Here is a 21782-nt window from a genome sequence, read left to right as displayed (position 1 = left end):
ATATTGCATTTTGTGCCCCTAAAAGATGATATCTGCACTACATCATCTACTTTTGCATCTGGCAATCATAACCTGGTCCTATTCCACCTATCCATCGTATTTATCAGTCAAGCCGTGACTGCTAAATACGATGTATCAATGATTTATTGTGAACTCCACTGACCTGGCGGTCGTGCTGGAGTATAAAAAAGAACATTACTATGAAGCAATGACCAAGGAACTGGATGCAAAAAATAATTTTTACATCACATACTTGGATTTCAAGAAGTCTTTTGATACTGTTGCACATAAAAGAGTGCTATATAAACTAGAGCAATGTGGCATTAGGGGCAAGTTACTGTTATGGAAAAAGGGATGGTAAGTGGAGGAAGACAGAGAGTCGTTATCAATGGGCGTTGCTCTTCATGGACTCAAATTATAACTTAAGTCCACGAAGTTCCCCAAGGTTGAGTACTTGGCCCATTGTTGTTTTCAATATTTTTCACTGATATAAGTAAAGGTATACCAGGCTTAATTTCTAAGTCTGCAGATGATACAAAGTTTGGCTGGGTGTTTAATGACAGTCAACAGGGTGAGCAATTCAACAAAATCTGGGAAACTTTGTTCGAGGGGCTGAGAAATGGCAGTTGAAGTTTAACATTGACAAATGCAAGGTAATGCATATGGGGGCACCTCCGTAGCCAGGTGGGCAGGAGCAGCAGTGCTTAGCACACGATTAGATCAGGGTTCGAGCCCGTGACCAACAAATACGGAGGATGCGGAAAGTCATGGAATGACCACCGCATATCCCCGGAGCAATATGGCCTTAGTTGCTAATGCTCCTAAAAACCAAATAACAACAACAACAATGCATATGGGTAGCAGTAACTCCAAAGTAACTTATCAACTGTGTGATACTACACTTAGGGCAGTGGAGAATGAGAAAGACCTGGGAGTAATTCTAGTCAGACATGAAATTTTCTGAGCAGTGCAGACATGCTGGCAGAACAGCTCATGGGGTTTTATTAATGATATACAGAAACTTTGCTAGCAGAGATAAGGAAGTAATTATCCCTTTGTATAAGGCCACGGTTAGGCTGCATTTTGAGTACCATATACAGGTCTGGAGACGTCAGTTTAAGAAGGATGTAGATTTGCTGGATCAGGTGCAGAGAAGAGCAACCAGACTGGCGAGGGGGGAAAAAAGGGTACTCTCTTACTTAGAGCTTCAGTTCTGCATACTGTAGCATCTCAAGACTATTTATGTTTAAACCTTGATTGGATTGAGTAAGCTGAATTTTATTGGCATTCTTCCATTTGCTGAGACTATACATGAGAGGGCATAAATTCATGTTTAGGAAGGATGGTTGTAGGATAGATGTGCATAAGTTTGCCTTCAGCCAGCATGTGGTTGATTGTTTGAACAGGCTTCCATCTGTTGTTGTGGAGATGGACGGGTTGAATAAATTCAAAAAATTAGACAAATCCTTGGAGGGTATGGGTGGGGAACTGCATAGGTTTTAATTTTTGGCTGATGCTATATAAGCTTGCTTTCTTGCATCATTTGCCATTACTACTACTACTATATATATATATATTCATTTTTCTTAAAAGTTAATGTGTTTACTAAAACTTAATTAAATGAAACACAAGTACAATGATAATGAATAAAGAACTCTGAGAAAGAAATCAGTTACAGTGAATTTTATTTTTCCAAATTATTGACAGTGGCTATACTAACTTCTGCAAAGCAGACACCTCCATACTTTCTTCTGATCCACTGGTGTCCACTTTACAGAGATTTTACTGTATTTTTCTAAAGCAAAATTGATGAAATAAATGGAGTTGTGTAAAACAATATTTTCAAAATATATTAATGCTATTCTATAATGTAAAATTCTGTTATGGTATATTTCTTAGCAAAAGATGAATCATTTCACTGTACAGAAATTTAATTTTAATGAATACTACTTGAAATTATTTTAGAATCATTATAAAGAACCATCCAAGGTATGAGATTTTGACATTACTGAAAAAAATCAAACTAGTGTTTATATGTTCTGAACTAATCACTCATGATATTCACAGTTTTTCTATCTTTTTTTACCAATAAATATTATGCATGAACAGACTTTGAAGACAACTTTCTGTCCTATATTTTTTATCAAAACTATCACAACTTACTTACAAATTATTAATGATAAGTGAAATTGTCTGGAAATGGGAAAGACTATTTTAGTAAAATTTTCATTAAAAATATTTATTGTAATGGGATTTTACTGTGTTTTAAAAGTAATACATTAAAGATAATAAACCAAGAAAAGATTTCTTTACCTAAACACATTCTTGATAAGACTTCCCTCCGCCTCATTTCTACCCCAATAATTGTTTCTAAAGGAACATCTGTGCGTGGAATGCTGACACAACCAGGTGGAAGCATAATGCTTTCTAAACAACCAAAGTTGCACTCTGCAGGGAGATTTTTGTAGCAGATAGCATGAGCCTGAAATTGTACATATTTAGTTTAGGAAATAAATATACTTTTTATTTTAATTGCTAGTCAAGTCTAACAGTTAAGTTCTGTTAAAATTGAATAGAATTTAAACTTGACTTGAAAGGCAGTGAAATCTAACAATGCAATTACATTAACTGAACAAAGGTTCAGTTAATTTACCTGCATTATTAAATTAGATTTAGTAACTATATCTTTTAAACAATCAGGAAAATATAAATGGTCAGTAGCAAGACTGAAAAAGTAGGTAACATGAATTTCATTTCTCAATACTAAAAATTTTCTGGTTACTTAAAGATGTATGTTGGAGAGTGAGTGCGAGAGTACATATGAACAGGCAAAGTTCTTAGGGCTCCAGCAAATAGAGAAGTTTAGGCTTTTTTATTGATTTAAACTGGCACATTAATTTATTTTTTAGAGTTGCTTTATATTCTTAGTAACAATACTTTAGTTTAAATTGAATTTAGATAGAGATTTTGTAGGTTATTACTTAGTATTGGTAAGGGTATCAAATCCACATGTGGACAGGTTTTTCAACTCCCGTGAACGAAAAGTTTTTAATTCTACTTGGCCGCTTTATTGACTTATTTGTTAGATTAAATTCTTTTCTATAAGTAGCTTACAGACCTAGTCAAGCTCTGTGGTTTATTTTGAATTTAGATAAAGTGTAAAGTGTATTTAGTGTCTAACGGCACCAGGGGTTTCCCCCATCTTCACGTTGCTTTCATTGTGGGTGTACCAGTTCGCTGGGAAGGCCAGAGATTTAAAAGTGTATGGATATTGTACATGTGTAGTGTTCTGTTGTTCATCTGGCCGTTTAGCCGCTAGACCCCTACTGAGTCCCAACGTTGTCCACACTTGGCCCTGTGGAGGCAGACCAGGTATATCAGTATTTTTAGATAAGTACTCTGGCAGGTCCTGCCACCTAATTTCTTGAGGATTCAGTAGCTAGGACCTATATATAAAAAAAATAAAAAAATAAAAATAAAACAGGGGGGGATAAATGCTTGAATCTAGTTAGGCTGAAAGAGGTTGCAAGTGTGTTGAGTTTGGCATTTAAAATTTTTCGTTGTGTGGGCATTCGCTTTTCGCTGACGATATAGGTAGAGTAGGGGGGAGAGATGGAAGGCTGGAGGGAAAAGACAGAAATATGGGGTCAATAGGGAAGGGGACCCCAGGTATATCAGTGGGACATGACCTTGCCTCACCAGAGGGAAAAGAGGGGGTGGTGGGGTGGGGAGGGAGAAGAAAGACTGTCCCCTCACCACACCAGGGATGGGGAGAGGAAGTGGGCTGGGCAAGGGAACCCCATCCAGTTCGCCATAGTGGCAATTTGCAGTGCCCTCCAGCAAGTGCAGTCCGATGATGACTAGTTGGTGGGGATTAGTCTTTTTCTAGGTGTGTGGGTTTATCCTGGGAGTGACGACATCCTGGCTGATGCCACTCCCATTGGTTCCTAAGTCGATGCTGTTTCATTTATTCTGCTGCATATTACGCCGTTTGTCCTTAGTATTTTGCAATCCTTTCCTCTGTGTTGATGTTTTATCAGTTTGTCTTTATTTATTATTTGTGGTCATCTATTCGTTGTGGATGGCTATTTCTGTTTGTGGTCTATTGAAGAAATCAAGTGCAAATCGGCTAAGGGCTTTGTATTCATCTTCTGAATCCAATAGGTGGTACTCTTCATTTTTCGGCAAGTATTGAATCTCAGTTATAAGTCTACTTCTGTGTTCTTCGTAGCATTCACAGTCGTGCATAATATGCTGCCAGGTTTCAGGTTCTCCACAGGTGCATGTGGACTCTTCTATTATTCTGAGTGCATTCAGTTTTGCTTTAAATGGGCCGTGGCCAATCAGGAGGAAGGTTGTATTTAGCCCAGGATAGAACCATGAGGGGGCTTATGGGTACATTTTTGTGACTATCGGTATGAAGCTTCTTGTAACTTGACCCTCTGGTGACATCTCCCATCTATGCTGCCAAATCTTCAACGTGTGAGCCACTATTCGTTGTTTCTTATGTCATCCGGCTGTTGGTTGGGTCCAAAGTAAAGTCATAGACGGAGGCAGGCATATCCTTGGACAGTAAATACATGAGTCCACATCTAGTCACCTCGAGGTCCAGCAAAAGAGCTCCTGCCAGGACCTGCAGAGTGGGGGTGTTCACCGTTTTGCAGGCCCTAGTTATAGTTAGAAGTAGGTTTCTTTGGATAGTGTCCAGCAGTCTTCTGTTGACCTTGGTTCCGGCCTTCCTGAACCAGATTGGCAATCCGTAGGTGATCGATGGGATGAATATTGTTTTATAATATAGGGACACAGTCTTCCTGTTGAGTCCCCAGTCCCTGTGAGATACTCTTGCTACAAGTGCTGCATAGTTCCTTAGTTTCTCTCTCAGGTAGGTGAGGTGTAAAGGACAGGTTTCCATCCAGGATAATACCTAGATACTTTAATTGCTTTGCTAGTTTAATGGTGGATCCCGCTATCTTTATTTGTGGTGGTCGTCTGATATTTGGAGGGCCTTTTAGTAATACTGAGTTTGTCTTGGTTGGTGAAATCATTAACATATGTGTTTTTGCCCAATTCTGTAGGGTTTGTAGTGCTTGGTTTGCCTATATTTCAAATTCGGTTCTGGAGTCTGCTTCCACCATTAAAATGAGATCATCAGCAAAGGCATGACTGGCCATATTTCCCAGGTCCAGAGCCAAGAAGTCATCAAAGACCATGTTCCACATTAGTGGCCCCAGACCATGTTCCACATTAGTGGCCCCAGACCATGTTCCACATTAGTGGGCCCCGTCCAAAGGGGCTACCCTATGGGTAGACCCTTTGGACGTTTTTAACAACACTTCGGAAAGTTGTGACAACCTCAATTTTCCTATCCAACAGATATACCCGGACAATGTTATACAAGTTTTCTGGTAGTGCTGCTTTTCGGAGCCTGCCAAGGATGCTCTGCCACCAGACAGTAGTAGTGGCATGTGATGCAAGAAAGCAAGTGTATCAGCTTATGAAGCATCAGCCAAAAAAAAAAAACACACCATTCTCTCCAAATGCCTGTCCAGTTCCTCCTTAAATTTATTCAATCTATCAACTTCCACAACAACAGATGGAAGTTTGTTCCAGCAATTAACCACCCGCTGGCTAAAGGCAAATTTCCGCACATCTATTCTACATCCGTCCTTTGTTAATTTGAATTTATGCCCCCTTAGGTTTGTAATCTGAACAAGTGGAAGGATCCCATCAGAATTCAGCATGCTCAACCGATTCAAGGCCTTATACACCTAAATCAGATCACCGCACAGGTGCCTAGTCTCCAGCTGCTGCAATTTGCAGAACTTAAGCCTCTCTTGGTAAGAGGATCCCTTCATTCCATTCACCAATCTTGTTGCCCTTCTCTGTACACGCTCAAGTAAATCTACATCCTTCCTAAAATGAGGCCTCCAGACCTGTACGCAGTACTCAAGCCGTGGCCTGACCATTGCCTTATACAGAGGGACAATAACCTCCTTCTCCCTGCTAGCAAAATTCCTATATATCATTGACAAAACCCCATGACCTGCCCTGGCAGCCAGTCTGCATTGCTCAGAAAAAATCATATCTGACTGCACAATTACTCCCAGATCTTTTTAATTTTCTACCACCTTAAGTGTAGTACCACACAGTTGGTACGTTTCTCTGGGGTTACTTCTACCCATATGCAGTACTTTGCATTTGTCAAGGTTGAACTTCAGTTGCCACTTCTTAGCCCATCTGCCCAAATTATCTAGATCCTGTTGCAGTAGCACACTGCCATTACTGTCATTAACAACCCTGCCAACCTTTGTGTCATCTGCAAACTTCGACATTAAGCCTGATATACCTTCATCAATATCATTGATAAATACACAAAACAACAGTGGACCCAACACCGAACCCTGTGGGACTCCACTTATAACATTAGTTCACGAAGAGCAGCACCCATTGATTACCACCCTCTGTCTTCTCCCACTTAACCATCCTTTAATCCATTGTAGCAACTTACCCTTAATACCATTCTGCTCCAATTTGTACAATAGTCTTCCATGCTTTGTGGGAGTATATGATGAGAGCCTTGTCGATCAATTCGGCCCTGGAAAGATTGTGCAAGGCTCAAGAGGTAGAATTTTTTTCAGCCTGGACTGTACTTGTTAACAGGAGAGATTGCTTCTACAGGGTTGGGATACACTTAAATAGAAAGGTTGCAAGAATATTTGCTGATGCTATCGAGGCAGTGTTAGGTGGGTCGGAAAACTGCTAGCTTGGGGGGAGACAAAGACCAATAGATTGACAGTAGCCACTGGCAGAAGCCACTGAAAGTGGCTTCTGCCAGTAGCTACTGAAAGAGATTCAGTAGCTACTGAAAGAGATTCTTGCACTGCTTCTATTAGAATGAGCAGAAGCCTGAAAAACAAGATGCATGATATTTCAGAGACTGCTGGGAGCCATTGCGGTACAAGTAAACACATGGGTTGTGTTAGGGTAGCTAAGAATAGAAACAGGTGCAGGTACACTTGCGTGTACACCAATGCTAGGAGTTTAGTAAACAAATTTGATGAATTTGAGGTATTGCTCAAAACATCAAAGGCAGATATTGTTGGGATATCAGAGACGTGGTGTCACACAGATATAAGGGATGCAGAACTGGAATTTGGGGAGTACAACGTCTACAGAAAGGATAGACAGGATAGGAAGGGGGGAGGGGTTATGCTATTAGTTAAGAAACACATAAAAACCAAGGAAGTGACGCCAGTCGACATCGCTAGACAGTGCAGTATCGAGTCAGTTTGGTGTGACATAAGCATTGGGAGATCAAAACTGAGAGTAGGAGTGTGCTATAGGCCTAATGACTCTGATGAGTATAATAAGAAACTGTACAGGGAAATAGAGTGGGCCAGTAAATCAGAGAGTCTTATAATGGGAGATTTTAATTTCCCAGATATTGACTGGAATTTGGGGGCTGGTCACTCACACACTAGCAGGGCTTTTGTGGATTTATTGGATGATTGTTTTCTACGTCAGCATGTTCGGGAGGCAACTAGAGGGAGTAATACTCTTGGATTTGATTATCAGCAGTGATTCTTCATGCATTAAGAATCTGCAGATAAATGAACCACTAGGTGGCAGTGATCACAGTGTGCTAAAGTGGGATTTACTCAAAGAGGTAACTACCATTAGGGGTAAAGGGAAGGGTTATTGCTTCCGTAAAGGCTACTACGATGGACTGAGACAGTATTTAAATTCTATACAGTGGGACCAACTGATGATGTTACCAACAGCAAATTCAAAATGGGAAGCATTCAAAGAACTTATCTTGGAAGCTACTAGGCTTTACATACCGACTAAGAAATATTGTTCAAGGTTTAGGCCAAAATGGATATCAGATGAACTAATGAGGCATATGGCAGAGAAGAAAAATGCATGGGATACTTACAAATTAACACATGACACAGAAGCCTATGATAGATACAAGTTGATATGCAACCAAGTTACAAAGGAGGTTAAGCAGGCGAAGGCAGATTACGAGAAATCCTTGGCAAGGGATGCAAAGAAAAACAGCAAAGAGTTCTTTACTTATGTAAACTCTAGAAGGAAGGGGATGAATCAGATTGGTCCACTTGATATTGATGGGTCAACTGTTGATGATCCTACTCAGGTAGCTGACAAACTAAATGAATATTTTGCATCGACATTCACACATGAGGAGTTACTCAGCGAGGGGAATGCCAGAGGGGTATTCAACTCTAGCAGTAAGCTACAGAATCTTGAAATAACTGGGAGTAAAGTGGAGGAGAAATTGTTGAAGATAAACACAAGAAAGGCACCCGGGGTGGATGGGATCTATCCAGTTATATTAAAGGAGACAGCAAAGGAAGTAAGCAAACCCTTAGCCATAATTATGAGAGCTTCCTTGGACTCAGTGGAAGTACCCATAGACTTGAAATGTGCAAATGTGACCCCAATTCACAAAGGAGGATCAAAGGCTGACACAAGTAATTATAGACCTGTGAGCTTAACTTCTGTTCCAGGAAAATTAATGGACACACTGGTTAAAGAAGCACTGCAGGATCATTTAGACAAGACTTCAGCTATAGCTCGGACACAGCATGGTTTTGTTAAGGGGAAGTCTTGCCTAACCAATTTGATTGGATACTATGATGCAGTCACAAAAGAACTGGATGCAGGGAATAGCTTTGATATTATATACTTGGATCTTAGAAAGGCTTTTGATACTGTTGCACATGGAAGACTGCTACACAAATTGGAGCAGTGTGACATTGGAGGCAAATAGCTGCTATGGATAAAGGGGTGGTTGAGGGTGAGAAGACAGAGAGTGGTAATCAATGGACACTGCTCATCGTGGACTAATGTTATTAGTGGAGTCCCTCAGGGTTCAGTGTTGGGTCCATTATTGTTTTCTGTATTTATAAATGATATTGATGATGGTATATCAAGCTTAATGTCCAAGTTTGCAGACGATACAAAGGTTGGCAGAGTTTGCAAGGACACTACTGACACTATGCTGCTGCAACAGGATCTGGTAGGGTTGAGCAGATGGGCTGAGAGGTGGCAAATGAAGTTTAACACTGACAAATGTAAAGTACTACACATGGGAAACAGCAACCCCAGAGCAACGTTTCAACTCTGTGGTACTACACTGACAGTGGTAGAGAATGAAAGGGACTTGGGGGTGGTTGTGCAGGCAGATATGAAGTTCTCTGAGCAGTGCAGACGGGCTGCAAGAGAAGCTCATGGAGTATTGTCAATGATACACTGGAATTTTTCCAGCAGGGATAAGGAGGTGATTATTCCATTGTGTAAGGCAATGGTCAGGCTACACCTAGAGTACTGTATACAGGTCTGGAGGCCTCATTTCAAGAAGGATGTAGAGCTGCTGGAACGAGTACAGAGAAGGGCAACAAGATTAGTGAATGGAACAAAGGGGTGCTCTTACGAAGAAAGGCTTAAGTTTTGCAAATTACAGTGTCTGGAGACTAGGCACCAGCGATGTGATCTGATAGAGGTGTATAAAGCCTTGAATGGTTTGAGCATGCTCAATGCTGATGGGATTCTTCCTCTAGCTCAGAATAATCACCTGAGAGGGCATAAATTCAAATTGAGGAAAGACAGATATAGGATAGACGTGCGGAAATTTGCCTTTAGCCAGCGGGTGGTTGGTTGGTGGAACAGACTTCCATCCCTTGTCGTGGAGGTTGATAGCCTAAATAAGCTTAAGGCTCAGCTGGACAGGTATTTTGAATGAACAGAGGGATGAAGTGGAAGTGAGGTTTTTTTTTTTTTTTTTTTTGGCTGATGCTGCATAAGCTTGCTTTCTTGCATCAAATGCCTCTACTAATGCTAATGCTAATGCGCAACAGTGTCAAAAGCTTTCCTGAAATCCAAATATATGATATCATAATTACTTTTTGCATTCAGTTCCTTTGTAACTACATCATAATATCCTATCAAATTTGTCAGACAAGACTTTCCCTTAACAAACTCGTGCTGTGTCTGAATTATTGCTGCAGTCTTGTCTAGATGATCCTGCAATGCATCTTCGCAGTGTCGAAGGCCCCAGCAAAATGCACTGCTATTACCAGAAAGTTCTTCTTGTTACTTTGGATTGCCTTGGTCATGAGGTTTTGGACTGCTTCAATGGTCGAGAAGCCGGATTGAATCCATATTGCCTGGGTGATTCCAGGTTGGCAGTTTTGTAATGGTTCATGATCCTTTTGTGGAGCAGCCTTTCATAGAGTTTGCTTAGGGTAGAGAGTAGGGCTATGCGGTGATATGAGGCCGGTTGGTCCGGAGGTTTTGTTGGGTTTTTTAAGTTAAGTTTTAGGTGTGCAGTCTTCCAACTTGTCAGGAATTTCCCTGTTTCTAGGCGTCGGTTGAGGAGATAAAGTATCAGGTTCGGTATATATTCCACAGCTTTTTTGACCACCTCTGGTTCTTTGAGATCCAGGCTGGGACATTTCCTGTTGCGCATTTTCAAAGCCACACCCTGTAATTCATCGACTGTGAAGGGCGGTTCTATACCTTTGGTTTGCCTGGCATATTAACTTTTGTTGGTCATTAAGGATATCTGGTGGTTCACAGATGATGATAGCACTAAGTATATTTGTGATCGATTCCTCCCACGTTTTAGTCAGGCTTCCATTGGGCATCCTCATTACAGTGGATACTTCTACCCTGGGAAGCTCATTTGTGGTGATTTTTCTACACCACGCCCCAGGGGTTCTCGTTCCCTGTCTTGCAGACCAGATTTTCCCAAGATACTCGCTTATTCTTTTTAATTTATTTTATAGGTGTTTTGCACCTCTTTGTATTGTTCCCATAGTACTGCTACCTTTGTTGGTGGCCATTTTCTCCGTACTCTTTGGAATTCCTTCCGCTTTGTCTGGACCTGTTTTCTCAATCTTTGGAATTCTGGAGTCCACCAGGGCATGTTCCTGACTGAGGGGGTTTTCCTCTTCATTGCTGTCTCTGCTTCTTCAGTTATGATAATGGTGATTTTCTCTTGGAGTGTATCTGGGTTTTTCATTTACTGTCCAGTGCCTGTCTGGCCAGTTCCTCCAGCGTTTTTTTGAGCCTTGCTGGTCAGTTGTACTCTGAAGAGTTCCCAGTCTGCCTTTTGGATTGCAAAACTGTTTCCATGTTGTCTGATACGCTGTGGTCCAGGCATTTTGCACTGTCCAATCTGTCATGTGGGCTTCAATATTCCTTGGGGTTATTCCTTGGGGTAAGGGTGATATCAATCGTGGCTTCACACAAAGTATTGCAGAATGTTGGCAGGTTAAACGGTTGGTTTTTGACTGTGAGGATTGAATTTGCCAGGAATTTGTCCAGCCTTTGTCCATTGCAGGAGAGCGTCAGTTTATATATGGGGGCAGTTGCCCTCTGAATCACAGCCTTTTAAAATGCACTGCTTGCATGATGTTTGTGGAGCAATCGGGTTTGAGACATCATATTGCCATGGGGGATGTCTGTGTGTGCGTGATGCAAGGAGTGTAACGAAATCAGGCTACAATTCAGCATTGTTATGGGCCTATATGAGAGCTTGAAGGAAAGGGTGCATGCCCTTGAAGGATCTAAATTGAGTGCCCATCAAGCTCTCAGCTGCCCACATCAATACCAGAGCTTTCACATGGTTATCACACAACACAACACAACAGCAACCCCCAAGGAAGAATGCGCTGGATCCAGAGGAACTAGTAGTTGTTGGCGACTCTATTGTCAGGGGAACATGCTTCGTAAAAAGGATAGATGGAACAGGACCAGAGTATGTCTGCCAGGGGCTGGCTATTTTTTTTTTTTTTTAGGAGCATTAGCAACTAAGGCCATATTGCTCCGGGATATGCGGTGGTCATTCCCTGACCTTTTCGCATCCTCTGCATTTGATGGTGATGGGCTCAAACCCCGGTCTAATCAAGAAGCGTGTGCTACGCACTGCTGCTCCTTCCCACCTGGCTAATGTCTGGATGGAAATGCAGACAAGTACATTTTGTCCTATCTCACAAACTTTAAGTTTTAATTATTAGTCCCCACATGTGCTACTATGCGCTCACTAATACCATTTAAGCTGATAAATTATTTGTTATAGTGTCAACGTTTGCACCTGGTAGAGAATAATCTTGTTCTTTGCCATTTATCATCACCGAAAATGTTCTTCATCTCCCTCTGCCAGGGGCAAAGGTTGATGACGTAGAGAGCATATCATCTTTTAAGGGCACAAAGGTGATATAGTTGTACACGTTGGCACTAATGATATTAAGAGGAGGAGACTGGCAGAATTACTTAACAAGTACAGTTCACTGTTCAAAAAAAAGCTATGAATTAGGGTTGAATTTGAAAGTGTCTGCACAAACACGATAGGAGGGAGTATATAATGAGAGCCTTGTCGATAAATTCGGACCTGTAAAGATTGTGCAAAGCTCAATGGGTAGAATTTTTTTCAGCCTTGTCTGTACTTGTTAACAGAAGAGACTGCTTTTACAAGGATGGGATACACTTAAATAGAAAGGGTGCAAGAATATTCGCTGATACTATCGAGGCAGAGTTAGATGGGTCGGAAAACTACTAGGTTGTGCAGATACAAGAACTAATAGATTAACACTAGCCACTGGCAGAGGTGGAAGTGATTCTTGCACTGCTTCCATTCGAATGAGCAGAAGCCTGGAAAACAAGATGCAGGATATTTCAGAGACTGCTGGAAGTCATTGCAGTACAAGTAAAACATGGGTTGTGTTGAGGTAGCAAAGAAAAAGAACAGATGCATGTATACTTGCATGTATACCAAAGGAGGATCAAAGGCTGACACAAGTAATTATAGACCTGTGAGTTTAACTTCTTTTTCAGGAAAATTAATGGAGGCACTGGTTAAAGAAACACTGCAGGATCATCTCGACAAGAATTCAATTATAGCTCAGACACAGCATGGTTTTATTAAGGAAGGTCTTGCCTGACCAATTTGATTGGATTCTATGATGTAGTCACAAAAGAATTGGATGCAGGGAATAACTTTGATATTATATATTTGGATCTTAGAAAGGCTTTTGATACTGTTGCACATGGAAGACTGCTGCACAAGTTGGAGCAGTGTGGCATTGGTGGCAAATTGTTGCTATGGATAAAGGAATGGTTGAGTGACAGAAGACAGAGAGTGGTGATCAATGGACACTGCTCATCGTGGACTAATGTTATTAGTGGAGTCCCTCAGGGTTCAGTTGGGTCCATTGTTGTTTTCTGTATTTATAAATAATATTGACGATGGTATATCAAGCTTAATGTCCAAGTTTGCAGAAGATACAAAGGTTGGCAGGGTTGTTAAGGACACTACTGATGCTATGCAGCTGTAACAGGATCTGAAAAGGTTGAGCAGATGGGCTGAGAAGTGGCAAATGAAGTTTAACATTGATAAGTGTAAAATACTACATATGGGAAACAGCAACCCCAGAGCAACGTATCAACTCTGTGGTACTACACTGACAGTGGTAGAAAATGAAGAGGACATGGGGGTAATTGTGCAGGCGGATATGAAGTTTTCTGAGTAGTGCAGATGGGCTGCAAGAGTAGCTCATGGTGTCTTATCAACGATATATAGGAATTTTTCTAATAGGGATAAGGAGGTGATTATTCCCTTGTATAAGGCAATGGTCAGGCCGCACCTTGAGTACTGTATACAGGTCTGAGGGCCTCATTTCAAGAAGGATGTAGAGCTGCTGGAACGAGTACAGAGAACGGCAACAAGGTTAGTGAACGGAACGAAGAATTGCTCTTACGAAGAAAGGCTTAAGTTTTGCAAATTACAGTGTCTGTAGACTAGGCACTGGCGAGGTGATCTGATAGAGGTGTACAAAGCTTTGAATAGCTTGAGCATGCTCAATGCTGATAGGATACTGCCTCTTGCTCAGAATAATCACCTGACAGGGCATAAATTCAAATTGAGGAAAGACAGATGTAGGGTAGACGTGTGGAAATTTCCCTTTAGCCTGCGGGTAGTTGGTTGGTGGAATAGACTTCCATTCCTTGTCGTGGAAGTTGATAGCCTAAATAAATTTCAGGCTCAGCTGGACAGATATTTCGAACGAACGGGGGGATGAAGAGGAAGGTTTTTTTTTTGTTTTGTTTTTTTTGGCTGATGCTCCATAAGCTTGCTTTCTTGCATCATATGTCTCTACTAATGATAATGCTAATTTTTACTCATTTTTCTATGTGTCGCATCACAGTATTTCGAGATATTAATTGCAGAATTGTAGAACTTAAAGAACACTTTTAATTTTAGCATTAGCATTAGTAGAGGCATTGGATGCAAGAAAGCAAGCTTATGCAGCATCAGCCAAAAAAAAAAACAATAAATAAATAAATAAAAAATAACCACTTCCACTTCACCCCTCTGTTCGTTCGAAATAACTGTCCAGCTGAGCCTTAAACTTATTTAGGCTATCAACTTCCATGACAAGGGATGGAAGTCTGTTCCACCAACCAACCACCCGCTGGCTAAAGGCAAACTTCCGCACGTCTATCTTACATCTATCTTTCCTCAATTTGAATTTATGCCCTCTCAGGTGATTATTCTGAGCAAGAGGAAGAATCACATCAGCATTGAGCATGCTCAAACCATTGAAGGCTTTGTACACCTCAATCAGATCACCTCGCAGGTGCCTAGTCTCCAGACACTAATTCGTAAAACGTAAGCCTTTCTTCGTAAGAGCACCCCCTTGTTCCATTCACTAATCTTGTTGCCCTTCTCTGTACTCGTTCCAGCAGCTCTACATCCTTCTTGAAATGCGGTCTCCAGGCCTGCATACAGTAACTCTAGGTGTGGCCTGACCATTGCCTTGTATTTTACAAGGGAATAATCACCTCCTTATCCCTGCTAGAAAGATTCCTATATATCATTGACAATACACCATGTGCTACTCTTGCAGCCCGTCTGCACTGCTCAGAGAACTTCGTATCTGTCTGCACAAACGCCCCCAGGTCCCTTTCATTCTCTACCACTATCGGTGTAGTACCACAGATTGATACATTGCTCTGGGGTTGCTGTTTCCCATATGTAGTACTTTACATTTGTCAATGTTAAAACTTCATTTGCAACCTCTCAGCCCATCTGCTCAACCCTTCCAGATCCTGTTGCCGCAGCATAGTGCAACCCTGCCAACCTTTGTATCTTCTGCAAACTTGGACATTAAGCTTGATATACCATCATCAATATCATTTATAAATACAGAAAACAATAATGGACCCAATACTGAATCCTGAGGGACTCCACTAATAACATTAGTCCACGATGAGCAGTGTCCATTGATTACCACTCTCTGTCTTCTCCCTCTCAACCACCCCTTTATCCATAGCAGCAATTTGCTTCCAATGCCATACTGCTCCAATTTGTGCAGCAGTCTTCCATGTGCAACAGTATCAAAAGCCTTTCTAAGATCCAAGTATATAATATCCATTTCCTGAATCCAGTTCTTTTGTGACTGCATCATAGTATCCAATCAAATTGATCAGGCAAGACTTCCCCTTAACAAAACCATGCTGTGTCCGAGCTATAACTGAAGTCTTGTCTAGATGATCCTGCAGTGCTTCTTTAACCAGTGCCTCCATTAATTTTCCAGGAACAGAAGTTAAACTCACAGGTCTATAATTACTTGCGTCAGCCTATGATCCTCCCTTGTGAATTGGGGTCACATTTGCACAATCTCCAGTCCATGGGTACCTCCCCTGAGTCCAAGGAAGCTCTCATAATTATGGCTTAGGGTTTGCTTACTTCCTTTGCTGCCTCCTTTCATATAACTGGATAGATCCCATCCACCCCAGGTGCCCTTCTTGTCTTCAACAATTTCTCCTCCACTTTACTCTCAGTTATTACAAGATTCTTTAGCTTACTGCTAGAGTTGAATACACCACTGGCATTCCCCTCGCTGAATAACTCCTCATGTGTGAATGTCGATGTAAAATATTCATTTAGTTTGTTAGCTACCTGAGCAGGGTCATCAACAGTTGACCAATCTGATTCATCCCCTTCCTTCTAGAGTTTACATAAGTATAGAACTCTTTGCTGTTTTTCTTCGCATACCTTGCCAAGGATCTCTCGTAATCTTCCTACGCCTGCCTAACCTCCTTTGTATCTTGGTTACAGATCAACTTGTATCTATCATAGGCTTCTGTGTCACATGTTAATTTGTATGTATCCCATGCATTTTTCTTCTCTGCCATATGCCCCCATTAGTTCATCTGACATCCATTTAGGCCTAAACCTTGAACAATATTTCTTAGTTGGTATGTAAAGACTAGTAGCTTCCAAGATAAGTTCTTTGAATGCTTCCCATTTTGAATTTGCTGTTGGTAACATCATCAGTTGGTCCCACTGTATAGAATTTAAATACTGTCTCAATCCATCGTAGTCGCTTTTACGAAAGCAATACCCCTTCCCTTTACCCCTAATGGTAGTTACCTCTTTGAGTAACTCCCACTTCAGAACACTGTGATCACTGCCACCTAGTGGTTCATTTATCTGCAGATTCTTATTGCATGAAGAATCACTACTGATAATCAAATCAAGAGTATTACTCCCTCTAGTTGCCTCCCGAACATGCTGATGTAGAAAACAATCATCCAATAAATCCACAAAAGCCTTGCTAGTGTGTGAGTGACCAGGCCCCAAATTCCAGTCAATATCTGGGAAATTAAAATCCCTCATTATAAGAGACTCTGATTTACTGGCCCACTCTATTTCTCTGTACAGTTCCTTATTATACTCATCAGAGTCATTAGGCCTATAGCACACTCCTACTCTCAATTTTGATCTCCCAATGCTTATGTCACACCAAACTGACTGGACACTGCACTGTCCAGCGATGTCGCCTGGCTTCACTTCCTTGGATTTTATGTATTTCTTCACTAATAGCATAACCCCTCCTCCCTTCTTATCCTGTCTATCCTTTCTGTAGACATTGTACTCCCCAAATTCCAGTTCAGCATTTCTTATATCTGTGTGACACCACGTCTCTGAAATCCCAACAATATCTGCCTTTGATGTTTTGAGCCATACCTCAAATTCATCAAATTTATTTACTAAACTCCTAGCATTGGTGTATATGCAAGTATACATGCACCTGCTCTTCCTCTTAGCCACCCTAACACAACCCATGTGTTCACTTGTATCCCCATGATTCCCAGCAGTCTCTGAAATATCCTGCATCTTATTTTCCAGTCTGCAGCTCATTCCAATAGAAGGAGTGCAAGAATCACTTTCTCCTCTGCCAGTGGCTACTGTTAATCTATTAGTCCTTGTATCCCCCTAATCTAGCAGTTTTCCGACCCACCTAACACTGCCTCGATAGCATCAGCAAACATTCTTGCACCCTTTCTATTTAAGTGTATCCCATCCCTGTAGAAGCAGTCTCTCCTGTTAACAAATACAGACCAGGCTGAAAAAAATTCTACTCCTTGAGCCCTGCACAATCTTTCCTGGGCCAAATTGATCGACAGGGTACTCATCATATACTCCCTCCTATCGTGTCTGGGCAGAATTGCAGACACTTTCAAATTCAACCCTAATTCACGGCTTATTTTCATCAGTGACCTGTACTTGTTAAGTAATTCTGCCAGTCTCCTCCTTTTAATATCATTAGTGCCAACGTGTACAACTATATCACCTTTTGTGCCCTTAAAAGATGATATCCGCTCTACAACGTCATCAACCTTTGCCGCTGGCAGACATACCCTGGTACTGTTCCATCTATCCTTTTTACAAAGCATGTTTCCCGTTTCCCTGACAATAGAGTCACCAACAACTACTAGTTCCTTTGGGACCAGCGCATTCTGCCTTGGGGGCTGCCGCTGTGTTGCGTGATGACCAATTGCATGCTGTCATTGGTGTGGGCAGCTGAGAGCTTGATGGTCACCTCACTTTTAATCCTTCGAGGGATTTTGTTTTTGTTCATTTTTGTTCTTAAAATTTTCAAAAAGAGAATCTGTTATTTCTAAACATGTGTCTTGGATGAATTGACCATGAGAAAATAGTTTTTTTTTTTTTTTCAAGAAACTACTCACTTTAAATGATGCTACAGTTACTGCTTTAGATTGTAAATTAGTTGTCACGAAGAAATTTTGTTGTGCGAATAATCAGGATTTAAGCTCTTTTAATTGATATTTTTCTGCAGTCACTATTAGGTGGAAAATCCGATTGGTATTTACCATGGAGTACATTGAAGTGCCTTTATAAATTTCCTTATTTGGGTATAGCCACAGAAGCATTGCAAATCAAATAACAACATTTTCCTTTTATCATTACAAAAAAGTATTCTAGTTCCCACTCTTGATGAAAATGACACGTTTTACTCTTTTCGTAGTATTCATTTTAAATCCAAGGGTGTTAAATTAACGTACAAGTACCATCCAGTTATTAATATTAAGTAAACTAAATAAGAAATAGACACATATGGTATGCTCTCCACAATGTAACTGCATGAATTTTCACTAGACAAGCCTAGCGGCTGCACGGTGACAAGAGTGGTCATGTGGTCAAGATTAGTGAATGGAAAAAAGGGATGCTCTTACGAAGAAAGGCTTAATTTTTGAAAATTACAGTGTCTGGAGACTAGGCACCTGCGAGTTTATTTCACTGAGGGGTATAAAGCGTTGAATGGTTTGAGCATGCTCAATGCTGATTGGATCCTTCCTCTTGCTCAGAATAATCACCTGAGAGGGCAAAAATTCAGATTGAGGAAAGACAGAGGTACGATAGATGTGCAGAAATTTGCCTTTAGCCAGCAGGTAGTTGGTTGGTGGAACAGACTTCCATCTGTTGTAGTAGTTGATAGCTTAAACAGATTCAAGTCAGAACTAGACAAACATTTGGAGTGGGTGAATGAGTGAAATGGGAAGGGGTGTGTGTGTGTTTCTTTTTTTTGGCTGATGCTATATAAGCTTGCTTTCTTGCCTCATGTGCCCTTGCTAATGCTAATTTCGTTTCTTCACAATAATAATTTTTGATGTCTGCAATTGTTGGTTTTCTTTGTTGAAGAAGGTTGGGGATAATTTTATTTTTTTGTATCAGCTTGTAACCTTGGCAGCGCCTTAACTTGTCAGGGAAGGACCCTTAAAAATAATAACAAATAAATCAAAAAATAAATGAATTAAAAAAAAACATTTCTTGCAAAAAAAGGTCAAGGTGACAATTTTAAGTCCTGGGTAATAGGTGAAGGCACGTTGGTGGATGGTAAAAAGACTTCCACCAGAAAATTGAAAGATAAAGGGCCAAGGGGACTCTCCAGATAAGGCACCCTGCCCTCCATAGGAGGTGGAGACTGTTAAAAGGAGTAAAATCATTTTAGCATTAGCAGAGGCATATGATGCAAGAAAGCAAGCTTATGCAACATCAGCCAAAAAAAACTCCAATTTCATCCCTCCATTCGTTCGAAATACGTCCAGCTGAGCCTTAAATTTAGACACCTTTATACACCTCTATCAGATCATCGGCAAGATGATCTTATAGAAGTGTATAAAGCCTTGAATGGTTTGAGCATACTCAATGCTGATATGATTCTTCTTCTTGCTCAGAATAATCACCTGAGAGGGTATAAATTCAAATTGAGGAAAGACAGATGTAGGATAGATGTGCAGAAATCTGCCTTTAGCCAGCGGGTAGTTGGTTGGTGGAAGACTTCCACCCCTTGTTGTGGAAGTTGATAGCCTAAATAAATTTAAGGCTCAGCTGGACAGGTATTTTGAATGAACGGAGGGGTGAAATGGGAGTGAGTGTTTTTTTTTTATTTTTTTTTGGTTGATGCTCCATAAGCTTGCTTTCTTGCATCATATGCTTCTACTAATGCTAATGCTAATTCAAGACTTTATACACCTCTATCAGATCATCCCACCGGTGCCTAGTCTCCACACACTGTAATTTTCAAAACTTAAGCATTTCTTCTTAAGAGCAACACTTTGTTCCATTCACTAATCTTGTTGCCCTTCTCTGTACTCATTATAGCAGCTCTACATCCTTCTTGAAATAAGGTCACCAGACCTGAATACAGTACTCAAAGTGTGGCTTGACCATTGCCTTATACAAGGGAATAATGATCTCCTTATCTCTGCTAGAAAAATACCTGTATATCATTGACAAGAGACCATGAGCTACTCTTGCAACCCATCTGCACTGCCCAGAAAACTTCATATCTGCCTGCACAATTACCCCCAGATCCTTTTCATTCTCTACCACTGTCAGTGTAGTACCACAGAGTTGATACGTTACTCTGGGGTTACTGCTTCCCATATATAGTACTTTACATTTGTCAATGTTAAACTTCATTTGCTACCTTTGACGTGCGGAAATTTGCCTTTAGCCAGCGGGTGGTTGGTTGGTGGAACAGACTTCCATCCCTTGTGGTGGAGGTTGATAGCCTAAATAAGTTTAAGGCTCAGCTGGACAGGTATTTTGAACGAACAGAGGGGTGAAGTGGAAGTGGGTTTTTTTTTTTTTTTTTTTGGCTGGTGCTACATAAGCTTGCTTTCTTGCATCAAATGCCTCTACTAATGCTAATGCTAATATAATTACCATCAGCGGTAAAGGAAAGGGTTTTTGCTTTGGCAAAAGATGCTAAGAAAAACAGCAAGGATTTCTTTACTTATATAAACTCTAAAAGGAAGGGGATGAATCTGATTGGTCCACTTGATATCGATGGTTCAACTGTTGATGATCCTGCTCAGATAGCAAACAAACTGAATGAGTATTTTGCATCTACATTCAGACATGAGGAGTTATTAAGGTTTGAAAATGGCAGAAGGTTATCAAATTGTAGCAAGGTGCTTAATGATTTTGTAATAACTGAGAGAAATGTGGAGGAGAAATTGTTTAAATTAAACATAAGAAAGGCACCTGGGGTGGATGGGATCTATCCAGTTATATTAAAGGCGGCGGCAAAGCAACTAAGCAAACCCTTAGCCATAATTATGAGAGCATCCTTGGACTCAGGGGAGGTCCCCACGAAATGGAGATGTGCAAATGTATCCCCAATTCACAAAGAGGGGATCGAAGGGTGACACGAGTAATTACAGACCAGTTAGTTTAACTTCTGTTCCGGGTAAAATAATGGAGTCACTGGTAAAAGATGCATTGCAGAATCATCTAGACAAGACTGCAGCAATAATTCAGACACAGCATGGGTTTGTTAAGGGAAAGTCTTGCCTGACAAATTTGATAGGATATTATGATGTGGTTACAAAGGAACTGGATGCAAAAAATAATTTTGAAATCATATATTTGGATTTCAGGAAAGATTTTGACACTGTTGCACATGGAAGACTATTGTACAAATTGGAGCAGAATGGTATTAAGGGTAAGTTGCTACAATGGATAAAAGGATGGTTCAGTGGGAGAAGATAGAGGTTGGTAATTAATGGGTGCTGCTCTTCGTGGACTAATGTTATTAGTGGAGACCCACAGGGTCCGGTGTTGGGTCCTCTGTTGTTTTGTATATTTATCAATGATATTGATGAAGGTATATCAGGCTTAGTGTCAAAGTTTGCAGATGATACAAAGGTTGGCAAGGTTGTTAATGACAATAATGGCAGTTTGCTACTTCAACAGGATCTAGACAATTTGGGCAGATGGGTTAAGAAGTGGCAACTGGAGTTTAACCTTGACAAATGCAAAGTACTGCATTTGAACAAAGTTTTGTTCAAAACTCCTTGAACAAAACCCCATGACCTGCTCTGGCAGGCCATGGGGTTTTGACAATAATATATAGGAATTTTGCTAGCACTGAAAAGGA

General features: G+C 40.8%; 1 protein-coding gene across 1 annotated transcript in view; it reads right to left on the bottom strand.

Annotated features, from left to right (window-relative positions):
- LOC150077761 (diacylglycerol kinase theta-like) overlaps positions 1-21782 on the bottom strand; it is a 517440-nt gene that overhangs the window by 272930 nt on the left and 222728 nt on the right. The window contains exon 6 of the mRNA XM_090385344.1: positions 2314-2482. Coding sequence (XP_090241470.1) covers positions 2314-2482 — 169 coding nt within the window. The remainder of the gene's footprint in view (positions 1-2313; positions 2483-21782) is intronic.

The sequence above is a fragment of the Mastigoproctus giganteus genome, chromosome 11 (assembly GCF_048544385.1).
Source record: "Mastigoproctus giganteus isolate SK-2022 chromosome 11, ASM4854438v1, whole genome shotgun sequence".
Lineage (NCBI taxonomy): Eukaryota > Metazoa > Arthropoda > Arachnida > Uropygi > Thelyphonidae > Mastigoproctus > Mastigoproctus giganteus.
The sequence above is the reverse complement of the archived record's forward strand: the minus strand, read 5'-3'. Positions and strand labels throughout refer to the sequence as shown.